At 34.6% G+C, this 18126-nt stretch overlaps 2 protein-coding genes across 7 annotated transcripts in view; both read right to left on the reverse strand.

Annotated features, from left to right (window-relative positions):
- Positions 1-205: 205 nt before the first annotated feature.
- LOC149702713 (uncharacterized) lies at positions 206-16030 on the reverse strand. Of its 5 annotated transcripts, none has more exons than XM_089866601.1 (19): positions 15789-16030; positions 15537-15711; positions 15132-15169; positions 14478-14747; positions 14188-14416; positions 12560-14121; positions 12301-12478; positions 11486-12073; positions 11210-11412; positions 10643-11149; positions 10365-10567; positions 9865-10311; positions 8655-9783; positions 5019-8580; positions 4434-4940; positions 2963-3886; positions 2276-2863; positions 1060-2176; positions 206-849 (listed from the first exon to the last, which is right to left on the reverse strand). In XM_089866601.1, exons 2-6 carry the CDS (start codon positions 15550-15552, stop codon positions 13160-13162), a joined length of 1515 nt encoding a protein of 504 aa, XP_089722727.1. In that variant the 5' UTR covers positions 15553-15711; positions 15789-16030; the 3' UTR covers positions 206-849; positions 1060-2176; positions 2276-2863; positions 2963-3886; positions 4434-4940; positions 5019-8580; positions 8655-9783; positions 9865-10311; positions 10365-10567; positions 10643-11149; positions 11210-11412; positions 11486-12073; positions 12301-12478; positions 12560-13159. The 5 variants fall into 5 exon arrangements, with proteins under 5 accessions (XP_089722727.1, XP_089722728.1, XP_089722729.1 ...); XM_089866602.1 differs by having other exon boundaries at positions 12240-12478; XM_089866603.1 differs by having other exon boundaries at positions 5019-5242; positions 5626-8580; positions 11486-12478.
- Positions 16031-17402: 1372 nt separating this feature from the next.
- Positions 17403-18126, reverse strand: part of LOC149702714 (uncharacterized) — a 36731-nt gene continuing 36007 nt past the window's right edge. For both annotated transcript variants that reach the window (XR_016381816.1, XR_016381817.1), the window contains exon 9: positions 17403-18100. The gene's annotated coding sequence lies outside the window, so the exon portion shown is untranslated. The remainder of the gene's footprint in view (positions 18101-18126) is intronic.

Consider the following 18126-nt stretch of genomic DNA (forward strand, 5'->3'; position numbering starts at 1 on the left):
CTGCAATTTTTTTTTAAGAAATATTTAATAGAGCTATGGTAATTTTTTTAATTTAAAGGTATTTTACCAAGAACCTATACAAAACACGAGAACGTGTGAATAATAGGTTTCCATTAGCTGGTACTTTTGCAATGTGAGGTTATAGGATTGCCAAGATGGCGGCGATGTATGAAGAAATAGGGTATAGGGAAATTCAACAAATATATAAACCAATAAAAATGTTTATTCCCAAATATTACACAAACAATTTAATTACCGAAATCAGGGATAGATGTAATTTTAGAAGCAGGAATGGAAAAAGGTTAGTACTTACTTCAGCCCGACTCATAGACCACCCAGTATAGAGCCCTCCCTTCAACACGTAATGAAAAATTTGCATTATCTTATTCGCGCACTTAAACTACGTTTTCATGACGTTGCTGATTGGGACGGCGAAAACTACGTCTTTACCTTTCTACCTCGGTCGCTATGACCCGCCTCTTCTTTCATACCCCCCGTCCCGTGGAAGGGGGTCCTGGACTTGGACGCGCGCCCTGCATATTACTCTGTTCTCCATTCCTGCTTCTAAAATTACATCTATCCCTGCCGAAATGAAAATTACTAACTAAAATATTCCAAACATTTATAAAATAACTCGATATCCTATTAAGGATGATCAACGTGATCACCGTAAAGAATGGGCGCGTTTATCTTAGCATTGCACGTTTTAATTTTTGCCCTGCATCGATATTTGCGAGAGGCGTGACAAACCCAATGAGTTGCTTCACGACAAACGGTATGCTGAATGAACTTTTGACCTTCAAATAATATGAATAATTTTTTTCTTTGACTTAAGGCGTAGTCTATATCCTAAAATGGATTAAATTCTACAATTAGTATATCTCGCACAAGTAATCAGTACTTAAACAAAGGGGGCCATACTTGATTTTTTTAACTTAGTTATTCGAAAGGCAATAAAAATAATGATAAAGTCCAATTTGAAAGATTCATTATTTTCTTTTTCTTTCGAATAAACAAGAAATTAAATCTAAGAAGGATGTTTTTAAGAAAAATGTATACCGATTCTGAAAGAACACGTCCAGGTCTTCCTTCGCCCGAAGAAGCATAATCGTAGAACGAATCTATAAGATAAATTGTGTCTTTATAAATTACACTGTAATAATGAAACCATTCCTATTCAAGAAACTTTATGGGTAAATATGTTGTAAAGGGACAAATAATTTTACGCAATATTTTTTAATCTTTATTCAATTTTAATTTCTTAAAATAAACATTGGTTAATTTTTCCCTCAGAGAATTAGTGAATGTGTGTGCTCGTCATTGAAACTTAGAATTCTTCGCGCATTGATATCTGTCATAACACTGGCAGTGCATTGATATTTGTAATGACCAGAACACCTCCATCGCGTAGACATAGTGCTGCTCTTTTGTTTATAATACTTGAAATTGTTGAACATAAGATGATAATTTCCATGATCAGTTGGTTGCAAGTAAAACGAAAGCCGCTTTAGTTGATAAAAATAGAATTATACTTCGTTTAAATCCACCCACAATGTTACATTAAACATTTCCTTACATTTTCAGTTGTGCAGTTAAATAAATGATCTAGGGGAAAAAACAAAAACATTGTATTAAACAAGTTATGAACAAATTGTGACCAGTTTATGAACAAATTGTGATCTATTTATGAAAAGATTGTAACCAACTTATGAACAAATTGTGAATCGTCTATGAACATATTGTGACCAATTTATGAACAAATTGTGACCAATTTATGAACCAGTTGTGACCAGTTTATGAACAAATTGTGACCAATTTTTGAAAGAATTGAGATCAATTTATGAACAAATTGTGACCAATTTATGCCTAACATTTTATTAATAACAGTGAACGCAGATCAGAATATATTCTTTATTATATTGTCGTAAGTGCAAAAAGGTGTTGAGACAATTGAGAGGCTTTTATACAAATATACCGTCTAAATACAGTGATTATGATCTTTTGGTTGGCGGACTAAAACACCGTTAACCGTTTTCAAACGAGAGTGACATCTCGTTTTATGGTAATCGGAACAAATCCAATATGTAGTATTGGCGTGCATGAAACTCTTATAGTAACGAAAGCCCTTGTAAATAGCATTAATATGGCCTCGCTCAGTTTTCATGAATTGCAGTGCCTAAAACCAGAAAACATAACATCGTTACAAAAACCAAAATACGGAATAGCTGAAACAGCGATGAAATGTTTTTTATACGAGATCTGAAGACTTGTTTACCAAAATATCCGGGTCAGTTTTTGGAATAAGTTGTCTTCTCCTTTGGCTCCGGCGAACTGTTACGTAAAAATTATTTATGAACAAATTGTGACCCGTTTATGAACAAATTGTGACCAATTAATGAACAAATTGTAACCAATTTATGAACAAATTGTGACCCGTTTATGAACAAATTGTGACCCGTTTATGAACAAATTGTGACCCGTTTATGAACAAATTGTGACCCATTTATGAACAAACTGTGACCCATTTATGAACATATTGTGACAAATTTATGCCTAACATTTTATTAATAACAGTGAACGCAGATCAGAATATATTCTTTATTGTATTGTCGTAAGTGCAAAAAGGTGTTGAGACAATTGAGAGGCTTTTATACAAATATACCGTCTAAATACAGTGATTATGATCTTTTGGCTGGCATATTAAATCACCGTTAAACGTTTTCAAACGAGAGTGACATCTCGTTTTATGGTAATCGATACAAGTCCAATAGGTAGTATTAGCGTGCATGTCACTCTTATAGTAACGATAGCCCTTGTAAATAGCATTGATTCGGCCTCGCTCAGTTTTCATGAATTGCAGTGTCTAAAACCAGAAAACATAACATCGTTACAAAAACAAAAATTCGGAATAGCTGAAATTGCGATGCAATAAGTTTTATACGAGATCTGAAGACTTGCTTACCAAAATATCCGGGTCAGTTTTTGGAATAAGTTGTCTTCTTTGGCTCCGGCGAACTGTTAAGTAAAAATTATTTGTTTAGAACGTGGTATAGAAAATTAAGTTAACAGAATATAATTCTTCGAGTGTTCAAATAAATAGAACTTCCGAGGTCCAAACAATTTTATTCAAGAATTTCGTATAGTGTTTATTTTAAAATAGGAATAAGTTTGTAAGATATGTTCCATAAGACACTACCTATACTTTGTAATGCTAGAGACTTACAGCTCGAGCTAGTTCGAGAACGACGGAAGCGAGAATTGAAGTTCTACACTCGGTGGTTAATTTTGCAGGACTTCCATCTTCCTATTTAGTCTGCCTTACTAAGCCTTTAACAGCGCCTCACCAGGCGTATGTCGCTTTACCTCGAATCTATGACCTACATCAAGCCCGCAGTAACCAGTGACAAACTTATGGAACATATCTTATGAATTTTCGGAACTACATACAAGCAAATTAATTGTTAAAAAATTCGGAATGTATTATCTAAGCTTTAATATCATGAAAAACGTTTCGTACAGTTTTATCGAAAATGAATCAGTCTTTAGCTGACAGTGTTTTTAAGTCCCAGTAAAATACTTTGACGAATCATAACTTAAACACGGTGGCCCTTAGGACAAAATGTCATAGAACATCCAAATAATTTCAGAAACACAGCTTATTTAAGGAACTTAATTATATAAGATCTGTCAATGCAGGGTGATTGTGACCTTTGGGTTGACAGGCCAAAATTCCGTTAACAGTTTTCAAACGCGATAGACACTTTGTTTTGTGATAAAGGGTACAACTCCAGTAAGTTGTATTCCAGTACGTCTTTTGTTTATAGTAAGGATAGCCCTGGTAAATCACCATAACTTTGCCTTGCTTATTTTCCGTGAATTGCAGCATCTATAGGACCAGAAATTACACAATTAAGAGCAAAATATTGAATACAAAAAGATGGGATTGAGTCAGGGTTCGAATCCAAAAGAAAAACTCCACGGTTTTATTGGGTTTTATCTACCATAAACCCCACGGTTTCATCTACTACAAAACCCCCACGGTTTCATTGGGTTTTATCTACTATAAAAACCCCACGGTTTCATTGGGTTTTATCTACCATAAAAACCCCACGGTTTCATCTACTACAAAACCCCCACGGTTTCATTGGGTTTTATCTACCATAAAAACCCCACGGTTTTATTGGGTTTCATCTACCATAAGAACCGCACGGTTTCATTGGGCTTTATCTACCATAAAAACCCATCACTAATCTTAAATTTTTTTTATTATAAGTAGTAGTAGTAGTAGTAGTAGTAGTAGTAGTAGTAGTAGTAGTAGTAGTGACTTTTGAATGACAAATACTACAATTCACGCAACTGCTAAATATAAAAAAATATCCAAAAACCCTATAAAACCGGATTTTTCGAACCCTGTATTGAATAAGGTTTTTTACGGGATTAGAAGAGCAGATATCCATAATCTCCTGGTTATTATTAGGCATAAGTAGTCTTCTTTGTATCCATTGATCTGTTACTGAAAAATTAATTGTTAGTAATATAATTAATTAAGTTTAAATTAGTGTAAATATTTTCTTCGAATAAACTGAACTTGGAACTTCAAGAACATCTTTTATTGAACACAAATATTTTATGAAACAGTTCAATGTAATATAGGAACTACATACATCCATGATTATTTAAATGTCATATATAGTTTGCTGAATAACATCTAGACAGTAGGAATTGTAGGCTTCCTCATTCCGAATATGGTTGTGTGGTTTTTCACGAAAACGAATCAGTCTTCCATCCGATGAAGTTTTAAGTCGAGATGGGCAATTTTGTCTATTATGTTCCGAACAATACCAATAAACAGCGTTGCCGTATTCAGTTTGTTTGAAGAAACAGTAACCATCGTATAATATTCTCAGGGCTCCAGTACTTGACTTAGCAATAGTGTATTCCTAAAGCAATAGTGTATTCCTAAAGAATACCACTATGTGTTAATGGGTGAAAAAAAATCTAGCAATAGCCATACGTACTCTATCGTTAATTCTACTTCCGACACTATAGCTTATTTTCGGTATGACATCAAGTATTCCTATTGTGGAATTTCAAGCGTTTAATTAGTTTAATGTTAATTACTTAGATTTAAAGGTTATAAGAAATTTGACTCGAAAACGTAAGTAGGATAAAAAAGTATTTTATTACAAAATCAGCGAAATTGTTAAGCGTTGTTGTTGTAATTCAATCCCCGTATCTGAAACTAGAAATGGTGAGGATATTTACTTGCGGTAGGAGATTTCAAAGCTTTAGTGTTTACCAACACAGATACCGATTTTAACCCACTTTTAACCAAATGAAACCAATATCGATCGACGTTTAACCGATCATCAACCGACTTTTAATCGATTAATTAAGCTCAAACAGATTATTCGGTAAAATCTGTAACTAATCTCGAACAGATTAATACGGTAAAAATCGGTTAACTAATCTCAAACCGATTAAATGGTAAAATCGGTAAATTAATCTCGAATCAATTAATCGGTAAAAATCGGTAAACTATGCTCAAAACGATTAATCGGAAAAAATTGGTAAATTAAGCTCAATTGGATATCATATTGGTTTGTGTCCACCAATAATATTTACCTTTCTTCTATCGACAAGGTAATTTTTTTAATATCAACAAGTACATTTAAGAATGGTTATGAACAGGGTGACACCTCAATAATGAATGATTTTTGGTGACCGCTCTGGCTGGACATCTCGTTTTATAGTATTTTATGCACTTCCAAAACGTTCCGCAGGTTCGTTCGTAATTTTTAACATAATCGTAACCATTCATTTCGAGGCGGACCTTTCCCCGTCCGTTATCGTGAAAGAAAACATGTTGATCTTCAGTTGTCCAACTTTTATTAAACTGTCGATAATAATCGTGGTTTTCTGTAAAACATTATGTTAATTATAATTTTCACATTTTTTCCTAATGTATCTACCGTGCTATCGGTTAAAAACATAATTTCAAGAGTTAATGCTTATATTTTCATTTTTATTCAACAAGGGTCAATAATATATTGAGTTGAGTATTTTGATTTTCAGTATTTTTGGTTTTTTTTCTATCTTTGGTAATTTTATTATCACAAAAATTAGTTTTTCGATGGACTCAAACTTAAGGGGTGATTGTGATCCTGAGGGAATCTAACAAGGGTATCATTAACGGTTTTGGGACGAGATTGACACCTAGTTTTATCATATTTTGAGCATTTCCAATAAGTGCCCGTTGAGCGTTCGTAGTTTTTGAAAAACATGTGCCCGTCAATGATAAGTTGAACCTTTCCCTTGCTATTCTTGCGAAAAGAGACCCGATTTTGATAGTCTAGAGGCGATAATTGGTTTCTAGCTCTAGTCAAATTACGAATGTCAGGATCCAAGATGGAAGAAAAGTGTCGGTGTGAATCGGAACCCCCTGTAACGAGACACGGGTCCGAATCAATACACCCAACCAGAAGCATATAATACTTCTCTTAGAGAGAAGTGTACCAATCACAAAGGGGGGGGGGGTAATTGCAACATAATTCTTCCCAACATCATTTTACATTTATTATAGAAAGGTTACTAAACCGAATCACATACGCGATAAATAGTTCCCTCATCATTACTCTATCAGCGCTGCTTAACTATTTGCCAAGGCGTTTGCACTTGTGCTTTTTTGTCCCACGTCAAGACAATCAAGGTTTGTGTGTGGGCTGATTGCTGAGTATTTATTACCAACCAGTTATCGAATTCACCCTAGCACGAAGCGATGCCCATCTGAAGTTTGATGAGCGGGACAGCAAACAAAAAGGGTTCCCTCGCCTGGGAAGAATCATGTTACATAACTAAAGTATTAAGAGGATACAGAGTGTCATCCTTCTTCTATTATCCCCTTCTGATCCAACCAATTGACAGACACATTTAAATGACGAAGGTGAAAATCATATGACAGGCAAGTGAGTCCTTAATTACATTTTTTATAATTTAAAATATTTACAAAAGTTCAACCTCTCTCAAGATTTATTCAAATCTTCTATGCTTGAATTGCAGGAAAACAAATGCTCAAGGAATAAAATTAACTAAATAAATTACTATTATTTAGTTGCAACAACGTATAGCTTATATGAAATTGTGGTTATGATTTCGATGAAATTTGAGTATTGTATTTCCACAGGACATAGCGCCTGAAGGACAACCGTGCCTTCGATACATGGTACATTTCCAGTACGTCCCAGAAGGTCTTTCGTAAACTTTGAAGTATTGATGACCGTTAATATCGAGTCGAATTTTTCCGTGTAGCTGATAGAATGTGACAATATCGGAGGACTTTGCTGTGTACGGTCTCAGATGACTCTTGCATTTGTACCGAAGTAACACATCTGAAACTAAATAGTTAAATTAATTAAAATTTAGTATTACTAATGAAAATATTTAAAGAATACAACTATTATTGTTTTTTTATCAACAAGTACTTTATTTAAACAAGCAAGTACATTATGAGAGTTTAATTGGATTCAGGAGTGATTGTGATAGGTAATGCATCTCACTACGCAACCGTTTATGGTAACAGCCCTTGCTGGACATCTAGTTTCTTGGTAACGGGCGCATTTCCAAAATGTCCCACAAACACGGTCGTAATTTTTAACATAACCGTAACCGTTTATTTCAAGACGTAATTTTCCTTGTCGATTGTGTTGAAATATGACGTTCTCTTTTGTGATATCGTAATTCCATATCATTGGTCTCCGAAATAGCGGCTCTGTAAAAGGTTTTCATTTCTTAATTGAACACAAATTGACTGCATTGCTATAGTGTGCCGGAAATTTAAGTAAAATCTCTTTAAAGAACGTCACCTTCCCTTTATATTTTAAATCGCTGCCATTAAAGGGACAATAAAATGATCAGACAACAATTTTTTAAGTCGTCTCAATTGATCCAATTGAAAAATGTTATTGAACTTGAATTTTACACAAACTTGCATTAAATCAGACTATCTAAGTCTTATTCTTTATCAATAGTTCAAATCGCGTGCATCGATTGTGCGGAAGACTCCTATTGACTCAAACCGTTATTTTAAAATTTTGATTTTATTAAACTTGTAAAAACCCGCAACCAAAAATATACATAATATTGTGAGCCTTTTTTGAGCGTGTTAGGCATGGCTTTAAGCCTATTTCTTACATACAGATTGTATCTGAAAAGTCTGGCATAAATAAGAAATCACTGTCTTTCAGTTTCTTAATTAAATTTAAGGGATCATCCGTAAAATACTCCAATCATAACTTGAAAACAGTGGCCTGGACGGCCCTAAGAACATCCCCCTTAATTTATGGCAGACTTAACAGAAACATCTTGTATAGATTACAAAAATCGTTCGTGATTATGAGTGGCGGGAATGTTTACCATGACGCCATTTACTAATTTAATCACCGATTCGCAATTAGTTTTATCACGTTGCATGCAACTCCAAGTTGATTTGCTACCATGATTACCAACCGATTCAGATTGATAAATAAAACCTTTGTAAAGTAACCGGTCTAAACCATTTCGTTTTCGAACGAGTAACAATCCCTGAAATGTTTATAAAGTAAACTGAGAGTTAATTTTTGTGTCATTAATAGCAATAACAAATAAAAACATCTTACAGAGGTAGATGAACTTTGCGTATCTATGGAACTATGATAACTTGTTCGTGTTGATGATTCAATTTCAGAGTCTGAATGTTCATTGTAGTATATACTACCTGTTGCAAGTACAAATTACAAGTACTTAAGTGGCTAATCCCAAATTGCAAGTACTTAAGTGGCTAAACCCAAATTGCAAGTACTTAAGTGGCTAAACCCAAATTGCAAGTACTTAAGTGGCTAAACCCAAATTGCAAGTACTTAAGTGGCTAAACCCAAATTGCAAGTACTTTAGTGGCTAAACCCAAATTGCAAGTACTTTAGTGGCTAAACCCAAATTGCAAGTACTTTAGTGGCTAAACCCAAATTGCAAGTACTTTAGTGGCTAAACCCAAATGCCTAGTACTTGAGTTCCTCAACCCAAATGCCAAGTACTTAAGTGGCTAAATCCAAATGTCTAGTACTTGAGTTCCTCAACCCAAATGTCTAGTACTTGAGTTCCTCAACCCAAATGCCAAGTACTTAAGTGGCTAAATCCAAATGCCAAGTACTTAAGTGGCTAAATCCAAATGCCAAGTACTTAAGTGGCTAAATCCAAATGCCAAGTACTTAAGTGGCTAAATCCAAATGCCAAGTACTTAAGTGGCTAAATCCAAATGCCAAGTACTTAAGTGGCTAAATCCAAATGCCAAGTAAGTACTTAAGTGGCTAAATCCAAATGCCAAGTACTTAAGTTCCTAAACCCAAATTACAAGTACTTAAGTTCCTCAACCCAAAATACAAGTACTTAAGTTGCTAAACCCAAATTACTTGACAATATAGCTAGCGTTCAAAAATTAACAAAACAAACAAACGCAGTATAGAAGAATATTTATTTCGAAATGTAATTCAATGAAAAACACGGTTTCATCTACTCATTGGAGGTTTCCACGGATTAGGCGTGATTATGAGGTTTAGGCTGATTGATAATTCTATCATTCACGGTAATTAATCGACTGGGACATTTGACCACTTGGTATTTAGAGCACTTCCAGTACGTCCTGAGGCTTCTAGAAACGACCCTGGTGTACTGTTTGCAAAAATAACATCCTTCATATACCGCAAGAACGCAAGGTTTACCGAACCTGATTCGTTCAAAGTATGTCACAACCTGTTACAACCGAGTAAAATAAATAAATTAAAAATTGATGTTTATTTAATTTAAACTATAGATTGATATTATTAAACACACCCCGTATGTTGTACGTGACCCGTTTTCGAAATCAAATTCAGCATCTTCTGCGAGGCAATTCCCATTCAGATCTATTTTTATAAGGACATACAAGAAATTAAAAGACTGAGCGTTATTTTAAGACGGTTAATTAAATTTATACGTGTGGTAATTAATAGATTAAAGGTTTGCAATATAATTTTTGAGTATATAATTTTATTACATAATTTATTTTTAAAAGAGAAAAGTTTATCTCTGATTGTCCGACACCTACAACCTCCATGTTCAGGGATTTTGTTCATTTACCAAATCCAATTAACAAAGATCTCATAATGTATGAGTAGCCATCTTAGGTATTTATGAACTAATCTTAGATGACAACAATACTTCAAATTCAATCTTCCATGAGTTCTTCTAATTACATTTACAAGTTCGGAAGTTTAGTTACGTTACTCTTTTACATTGGCCCTATAACGAACAATAATTAGTATGAAGAAGCTGAACATAAAGTAATTACGTACTCGTGATTATGATGTTTGGGATCATTAACAACCATATCATTAACGGTAACTAATCTGCTATGACATTTAGTCGTACTGTATCTGGAACACTTCCAGTATATCGTTGAATCGTTCCGAGTCGAATGTTTGTTAAAATAATAGCCTTGGAACACAGCAAGAACACATACTTTACCACACTTGATCTTTTGAACGTAACTGATTTGCTGAAATTTGAAACAAGGCTTATATTTAAAGATATTTTCATTTAAAACTGTTAGTTCTTTGGTAATTTAACGCACCCCTTTTGGACGTAATCTATTACTGGTATTAAGCATATAATATTCACTGTTTTCTGTAGAGACGCAAGTCCAATTTGACATTGTGCCTATATTAGGAAATATACCAAAAAATGTAGTGGACTTTCAATAGCTTTAATGATGATACTTATTAATAAATAAATAGATAAAAAACCACTTTCATATATTTTATTTAAGAAATTATACAATTAAATTATATTTTAATTAAAACAGCTAGGTGACATTGGTTTGGCATTATAATGTGTTCGTGGGTTTATGCCGACTTTTAATAGCGTTAATAACGACGAAACTTAAATTAATATTTAAATAAATAAACGAAAAACCACTATAATACATTTTATTTAATAAATTATACAACGCAATTCTATTTTAATTAAAACAGGTGACATTGGTTTGGCATTTTAATTGTGTTTGGGGGTTTATGGCGAGACATTTCGGGGTTAAAGCCATATATTTTAAATATTCGTGTCCTAAAATGGCATCATAGGTCTGAAAAAAGTTTTTATTATTAAATTCCGAGTAGAGTTGTTGCGTTTCTTCATTACTTACCCATGGTTATGAGGTTTAGGGTTATTAACAACTCTATCATTTAGAGTAACTAGTCTGGATGGACACTTAGCAGTTTGGTACTTTGAACAGGTCCAATAAAGCTTATCTCCCCGACGAACAGAGTGTTTGCTAAAGTAGCATCCTTCGTACACTGCTAAGATACACGCCTTCCCGCACTTTTTTTGTTGAATGTAGGTCACAGTCTGTGAAAAATTTTAATCTTAATTAAAGTAAATTTCAAATTAATCAAATACATTCTTTCATAGTTTTGCGTACCCTCCTTGGATCGTCGTTATCGAAATCATACGCGTGGCGTTTCTTTGAAATTTGATTCCATTGACATAATGTTCCTATAGTGAACATACGTAAAAAATAGAGCATGCGTGTTTATACGTTAATTAATTAACAATTGACGAAATTGGTATAGGTAAAACACTTAAATACATAGCCTAGATTGTTTACGTAACGCAAATGAATGTTTACAAAACAAACAACAAACGCAACACACGTAGAAATGTTTGTGTAATTTATTTTATAGAAATGAAGTGAAGTGATTTATACGTAATGTGTTTTGAGACAGTTTTAACACCACATATGACAGTAAATCTTTGGATAATTCGAACATATTTTTATAATAGTACTTAGCCTTCATATTTTGTACAATATAGTAAAGCGTTACTCAAAATATTTTGAACTTCGTTTTAATTGCGGTTGTGTGGTTTCAGAAAATCAACCACAATGTCGTTTGAATGACCAAACGACAGGATCATTTCGTGATTTTACTTTTTTTCAGCATTTCCAAAACCTTTTAGACCGGGCTAGAAAAAGATCCCCGAAAAAAGGTTCTGTTTTTACCAGTAACGTCTGCAAGAAATAAATCTGTGTTAGAATAAGTCCCATTAGTTTAATAGATCAAAACTGATTAATAAAGTCTAAAGTAGAAGGGGATAACAGAACTCATAAAAACAATCGTAAACTCCTCAATTTTGTGAACAATTTAAAATATTACGAATTAAAAGGTTTTGATTACAATTCCTAGTTATGGTTCGGTGCTCGTTTACCAACTTTAATCAAATTATTGAAGTACTAACTGCGTTGTTACAAAGTGTGATTATGAGGTTTTGGCGGTTTAACAACGACACCGTCAACCGTGATTAAACGAGAGTCACATTTTGTTGCGTGATATCTGGAACACTTCCAGTACACTTTCGAATCAATAGCGTTGTTCTTGCCAAAGGTAAAACCTTCGTACGTCATAAGGGTACTTCTCTGAAATATTAAAAAATCTCTCGTTTATTATTACAGTTAATACTCAAACGATTAAACAAACATCTACTAGTATTAACATACCCGACGGTTATCGTAAGAAACTGAATAATCTGAACCGAAAGGACAGACCCATGTTGCGTCTAGTGAAATTAGGCCTAAAATGAATGAAGCGGATTAGAAAGAAACTAAAATTAAAACTCTCGTTCTCTTATGTCCTAATTTATGCTTTACGAGTCAAAATATTTTTAAAACGTTTATTTAGTTTAATACAAGTTTGGTTTGCTATTGTAAGATTATATAAGAAAACCCATATTAATAGGGACATGGAATAAGTATAAAACAAGCAGATATATTTAAAATTAAAACTCGTGAAAGCGACGTTTTAGAAAATTGGAATATGATATTTCTCTTCAAAACACCTTATCAAAGTATTAAATTTCATTTGGAATGTATTGTGTTTATTTAGTTTAATACAAGTTTGGTTTGCTATTGTAAGATTATATAAGAAAGCCCATATTAATAGGGACATGGAATAAGTATAAAACAAGCAGATATATTTAAAATTAAAATTCGTGAGAGCGACGTTTTAGAAAATTGGAATATGGCATTTTCTCTTCAAAACATCTTATCAAAATATTAAATTTCATTTTGAATGTATTGCGTCAGATCCTTATGCTTAGGTCACGGATTGCTGAGGGATCGAACGTTGGAAATAGTAGAAACTGTTCCTTCTGCCGACGTAGTGGATATATGGGAGGAAGTGTTAGTAGCAGGAGGCAGTGTTCCAGGGTTGGTTCTAGCATTAGGGGCAGGTCCAGGGCCCGTTGTAGCAATTGTCATTGATCCTACGTTGGTCGCAGTAACAGGCAGTGTTCCAGGATTGGTTGTAACTTCAGAGGAAGATCTAGGACGCGTTGAGGTTGTTGCCTTCGATCCAGTAGCCTGCTGTCTTCCAGAGCAAGTTTTGATTTTCAAAATACTAGTGTTTGTTTTAACTTTCGAGATAGTTAAAGGACGGGTTGTAGGAGTTTTAAAGGATCCAAGGTTGGTGGCAGTTACCGGCGGCGTACTAGGGTTTGTTGTTATTTTCGAGAGAGCTCCAGGGTCAGTTGTAGAAATGGTCATTGCTCCAATATTGGCTGAGGTAGCCGGAAGTGTTCCGCGACGTGTTGTAGCAGTTGTCACTGATCCCATGTTGGCTGCGGTACCCGGAAATGCTGAAGGGCGTACTGATGCAGATATAATTGGTGTAATGTTGGTTGCAGTTGTCAAACTTGTTCCAGAACGAGTTGTAATTGATGTACTGTTGTTTGGAGTAGGTGGAAATGATCCAGGGCGCATTACAGCACTTGCCATTGATCTAAGGCTGGTTGGAGTGGCCTGCAGTGCTCTAGGGATAGTTGTAGTTTTCGAAAGTGACACCAGGCTGGTTTCAGAAGCTGGAAATGTTGCAGCAGGGATTGTTTTATCAGTCGAAACGGATCTACAAGGAGTTGCGACAGCTGGCACGGTTCCGGGCCTTGATACAACGGCAGGTACTGTTAGAGTGACAGTTTCAACACCATCGCTGTTGTTAGATCTTGCGGGTAGATAGCGGCGCCTTTTATCCATAGGCTTTGGTTTAACATTGATTGAAGTTTCAGCTGTAGTTCAAAAATATGTGGAAAATATTTATAATAAACATTCAATCTGTAATAATCGAGACTCGCCTTCTTTTTCAATGAAGTTCAAAGGTTTTTCGTGGTTATGTTGCTTAGGTACCGTTGGCACTACCGCTCCAATTGTGCTCAGCCGGCTGGGACACTTGTACTCCTTTTTACCTTTGCAGTGCCAGTATGTGGTACCAGACTTGCTTACACCTTCTCGAAGATACACGAAACCTTCATAGATAGCTCTTTGGCGCCCTTTATTATCAAGAATAAATTCCGCCGCATTTGCCTAAAGAAAGAATTCAAATTTCTACTAATTCAAATCAAACCTTGGGTAACCTAGTAATTACTTTGCGCTTTTGTGGTTTGTCTCGAACTACCGAAGTTGTAATTTTAGCGATATTTTGAGGCAATTCAATAGGTTCAGGTTTAAGATGATTGTGCGGGGTGGGCCATAGATGAATGCTAGAATTTTGTGTTTGAATTTTACTGGTGCACTTGGAAATATTGGACGAGTCGCACATCCAGATAACAAAGTTGACTTTATTAGTTTTTTCCTTTCTGAAAATGAAGCCGTTGACAACCGCTATATCCTGTCCGGATTTGTCTTTGGTAAAAATCTAAAATAGTTTTAACGTTTTAGCAAACAGGAACATAACATAGAAGTTACTGCGGAAATTTTCGGTCTGACCACGAAGGTATAATCATAAGTTTATAAGATATGTTCCATAAGTTCGTCACGGGTTATTGAAAGGGACGTAGGTGAAACGTCGTAGATTCTCGTGAGGGGCTGTCAAAGGCTTAGGACAGACTAAATTGAAAGATGGACTGCAAAATTAACCGAGTGTAGTCAATTTTCGTGTCGTTCTCGAACTGGCTCTCAGTAAATTTCTAGGATTACGAAGTGTCATACTTATGGAACATTAATATTCTCTAATTACAATGAGTCTCAGACTGTAAATTTCACGCGCGAAAAGTTCGACCGCGAGTTGTTTAAAACTTACAGGATCAGGACCTTTTGTGGTTTTATCAACAGGTTGACCTGAAATTAAAAGAAAATTCCATGTCAACTTGCTATAAACATCTAGATGAAACACACAAGGTATGATAAAAACAAGATGGCCCAAGTGCCTTAATAGTAGCCACATCGTTATCTATTTAATTAGCACATAAATAACAAGAAAAGCAATATAAAGACCAAAAGACACAAATTCAGGAGTATCCGACCCCAAAAATACAGAAGTATCCGACCCCAAAATACACCAAAGTATTCATAAACAAAATTTATTAAGTGCAAAATATCAACACAGAAAGAAGGGCGTTGCATTATTTCAAACTTAGATTATTTTAAAACTAATCCATCCTCATGTTGAAGTTTCTCGGGTGATTATGTGGTGCGGGTTTGTTACCCAAAATTTGACCCATTTCCGCTTCAATCGTTTTAAGTCTTGAGAGACATTTTTGAGTCCATCTCTCGGCGCATATCCAGTAAGTGTTTTGGTTGTAACTATTAAATCGACTAAAAACGTAACCGTCATACAAAGCTTTGATTGTCCCTTGTCGGTTTCGAACGAAATTTAAGTCCTAAAAATTAAGTAAGAAAACAATATATAGAAACCGTTCCAAAACCAAAATTAACAAAAGCGGGCTTCATTAATTACCTTATCAAATACCGGATTCGCCTCGCTGATTTCGAAAAGATCTAGAACTAAAAGTAAGTCCTTATTAAATAACGTTATACCCTTTTGTAAAAAAATTATGACAGGAAATAAATATATGCGTAACGCTATTAGAGAAACTTATTAAAAAAGAAGAGTCAGTTTTATTTTTTGGTATATTTTTAATTAAATCAATCAATTGATTGCGTCATATATTTCTTGCTGTGTTACAATTCCTTGATCATGTACAAACAAATCCATCAGTGTTTTTAATATATATTAACCTGTAAAAAAAAAAAATTAGAACATACCCTATTTTTTTAATAATAGCCCATTCCATTTATTATTTACAGAGAAACCAACGCATAAGCGCGGAGCCGCCGCCTTCTTGGGTTTTTCCCTCGCGCCAGACGGAACCCGAGATCATTACACGCGGAAGGCTAGCTGGCAAACTCACTCGCAGTGTTGTTGTTGGTAGTACAAATGTACATTTTTAGTACATTTTCAAATTTCGAGTACGAAAAATACATTTTGTATTTTTGGTACAAATACAAAATGTATTTTTTAATTTTTTGGGGGGACGATTTTGCACTTTTTTGAATAACGACGAGGAAATTAATCTCTCAGTATTTAAAAAAAGTTGATTCTTTTTTGGACGAATTTAATCTGGCGGAAACCTTGTTTTATTTTTCAACTCACTTCCTTTTTATAAAAAAAAATAAGTCTCTACGGATCGCAAAAAAAAAAGGCAAAAGTAAAAATGAGCCAATCACCCAACGTTATTTTGTAGCCTTTCTCTGGAATTTCCAGAGTGGCGTGAAACTTGAGTGGGGGTCCGGGGGAAACGACTAAACGTGGTACTTCTATAGGAGTAGAGAGGTTAAGCATTCCTTAACGCTTGCTTTAGCTTTGACCTTTGACACTATAACATCTGCACATGAACAGAAGTATAAATTATCGTGGTAAATAATTTATATTAAATAATATTATATAAAACAATTATAATAAAATAAATAATATTCCATAAATTAATATAAAAAAATAGTCTTATAATTATATTTAAGATATTTTGTATCTTAGATGGCGCGCTAAGCGTTTTGGAAGGGGTGAAAGTTAAATGTACGTTCCCCTCCCCCTAATTTCTGGAAAAGTAAGTTTTAGAGTTGAAAGAAGTACATTCCCAAAGTTGCTAAGAACAACACTGACTCACTGCCTCTAGCAGTGCTTCTTGGCGCGAGGGTAAAACCCCCGCCCCCTGTTATGTTTGCTTCTCTGATGGAATAAATGGAAAGGTCTATTGGTTCGGGATTAAAATTATATTATTACATTTATGATTGTGACTTTGAGCGGATTTATCAATTAACCAATCACCGTAAGTGGTAATTCTGGCAGGACAGTGAGATTTTGTCTTGGGATATTCCGAACATCTCCATGATATGCCTGTTTTTAGCATCTGTAGCTTGTAGAATTGGTACCCGTTGTAAATCACCATGGGGTGACCACGCTGACTGGTGGTTATTTGCACTCTAACTACACCAATAAAAAGTATCCAATCAGACCAGACTTTATTTTAAAACTAAATAAGCTTACGTTTAGGAAGAAAAGATCGAGTAGTCATTGAGCTTTGAAAAATATCGATTTATTTCAATAAAGATTAGTACAAATTATCCGTGTAAATTAAAGATTTTGGTATACCGGGATAAGCAGGTGCCTTATGATTGTGTTTAAATGTGGACTCTTCTAATAAGATACCACCCTCGCATGTTGTAGTAATTCTGGCGGGGCAATACGATTTGTGTTTTGGAAATTCGGAACATCGCCACGAAACACATTGTTTATTAACGTGTAGTTTGTAGAAATGAAATCCTCGATGAATTACCATCGTGTTACCTCGTTGACTCTTCGTTAAACGCACCCGAACTGTGTTATTAAAACAAGTACCCAATCAACGCGACAGTTCTAAAACCACTAAGTACAAATTAAGTGAGCTTAATTTTAAAAAGTCAGAGAGTGAACTGAGCATGAACTACGCATTTAAAAATTAACGAAGTAAGGAATACCAGTAATATTTTATTTTAATGGTTTATTTTCTAAAAAAATTTTTACTATTTATTGACAGTCCTAGGATGGTTATGAGATACAGGGTATCTTCTTATGGTTCCATCAAAATCGGTAACCATTTTAGCTGGACAACCACCGATATTTTTAGTGCATCTCCAATAAGATGTACTTATATTGTGTCCGTTTGCGTAAAATGTAAAACCATCCCATAATCCAACTAGTGTGCCACGTTTATTTCGTGCCACACTCATTTTCTGAAATAAGAATAATCGAATTAGTT

The sequence above is a fragment of the Phalangium opilio genome, unplaced genomic scaffold (assembly GCF_054372755.1).
Source record: "Phalangium opilio isolate 3A_F unplaced genomic scaffold, DU_Popi_V2 ptg000017l_1, whole genome shotgun sequence".
NCBI classification, from domain to species: Eukaryota; Metazoa; Arthropoda; class Arachnida; order Opiliones; family Phalangiidae; genus Phalangium; species Phalangium opilio.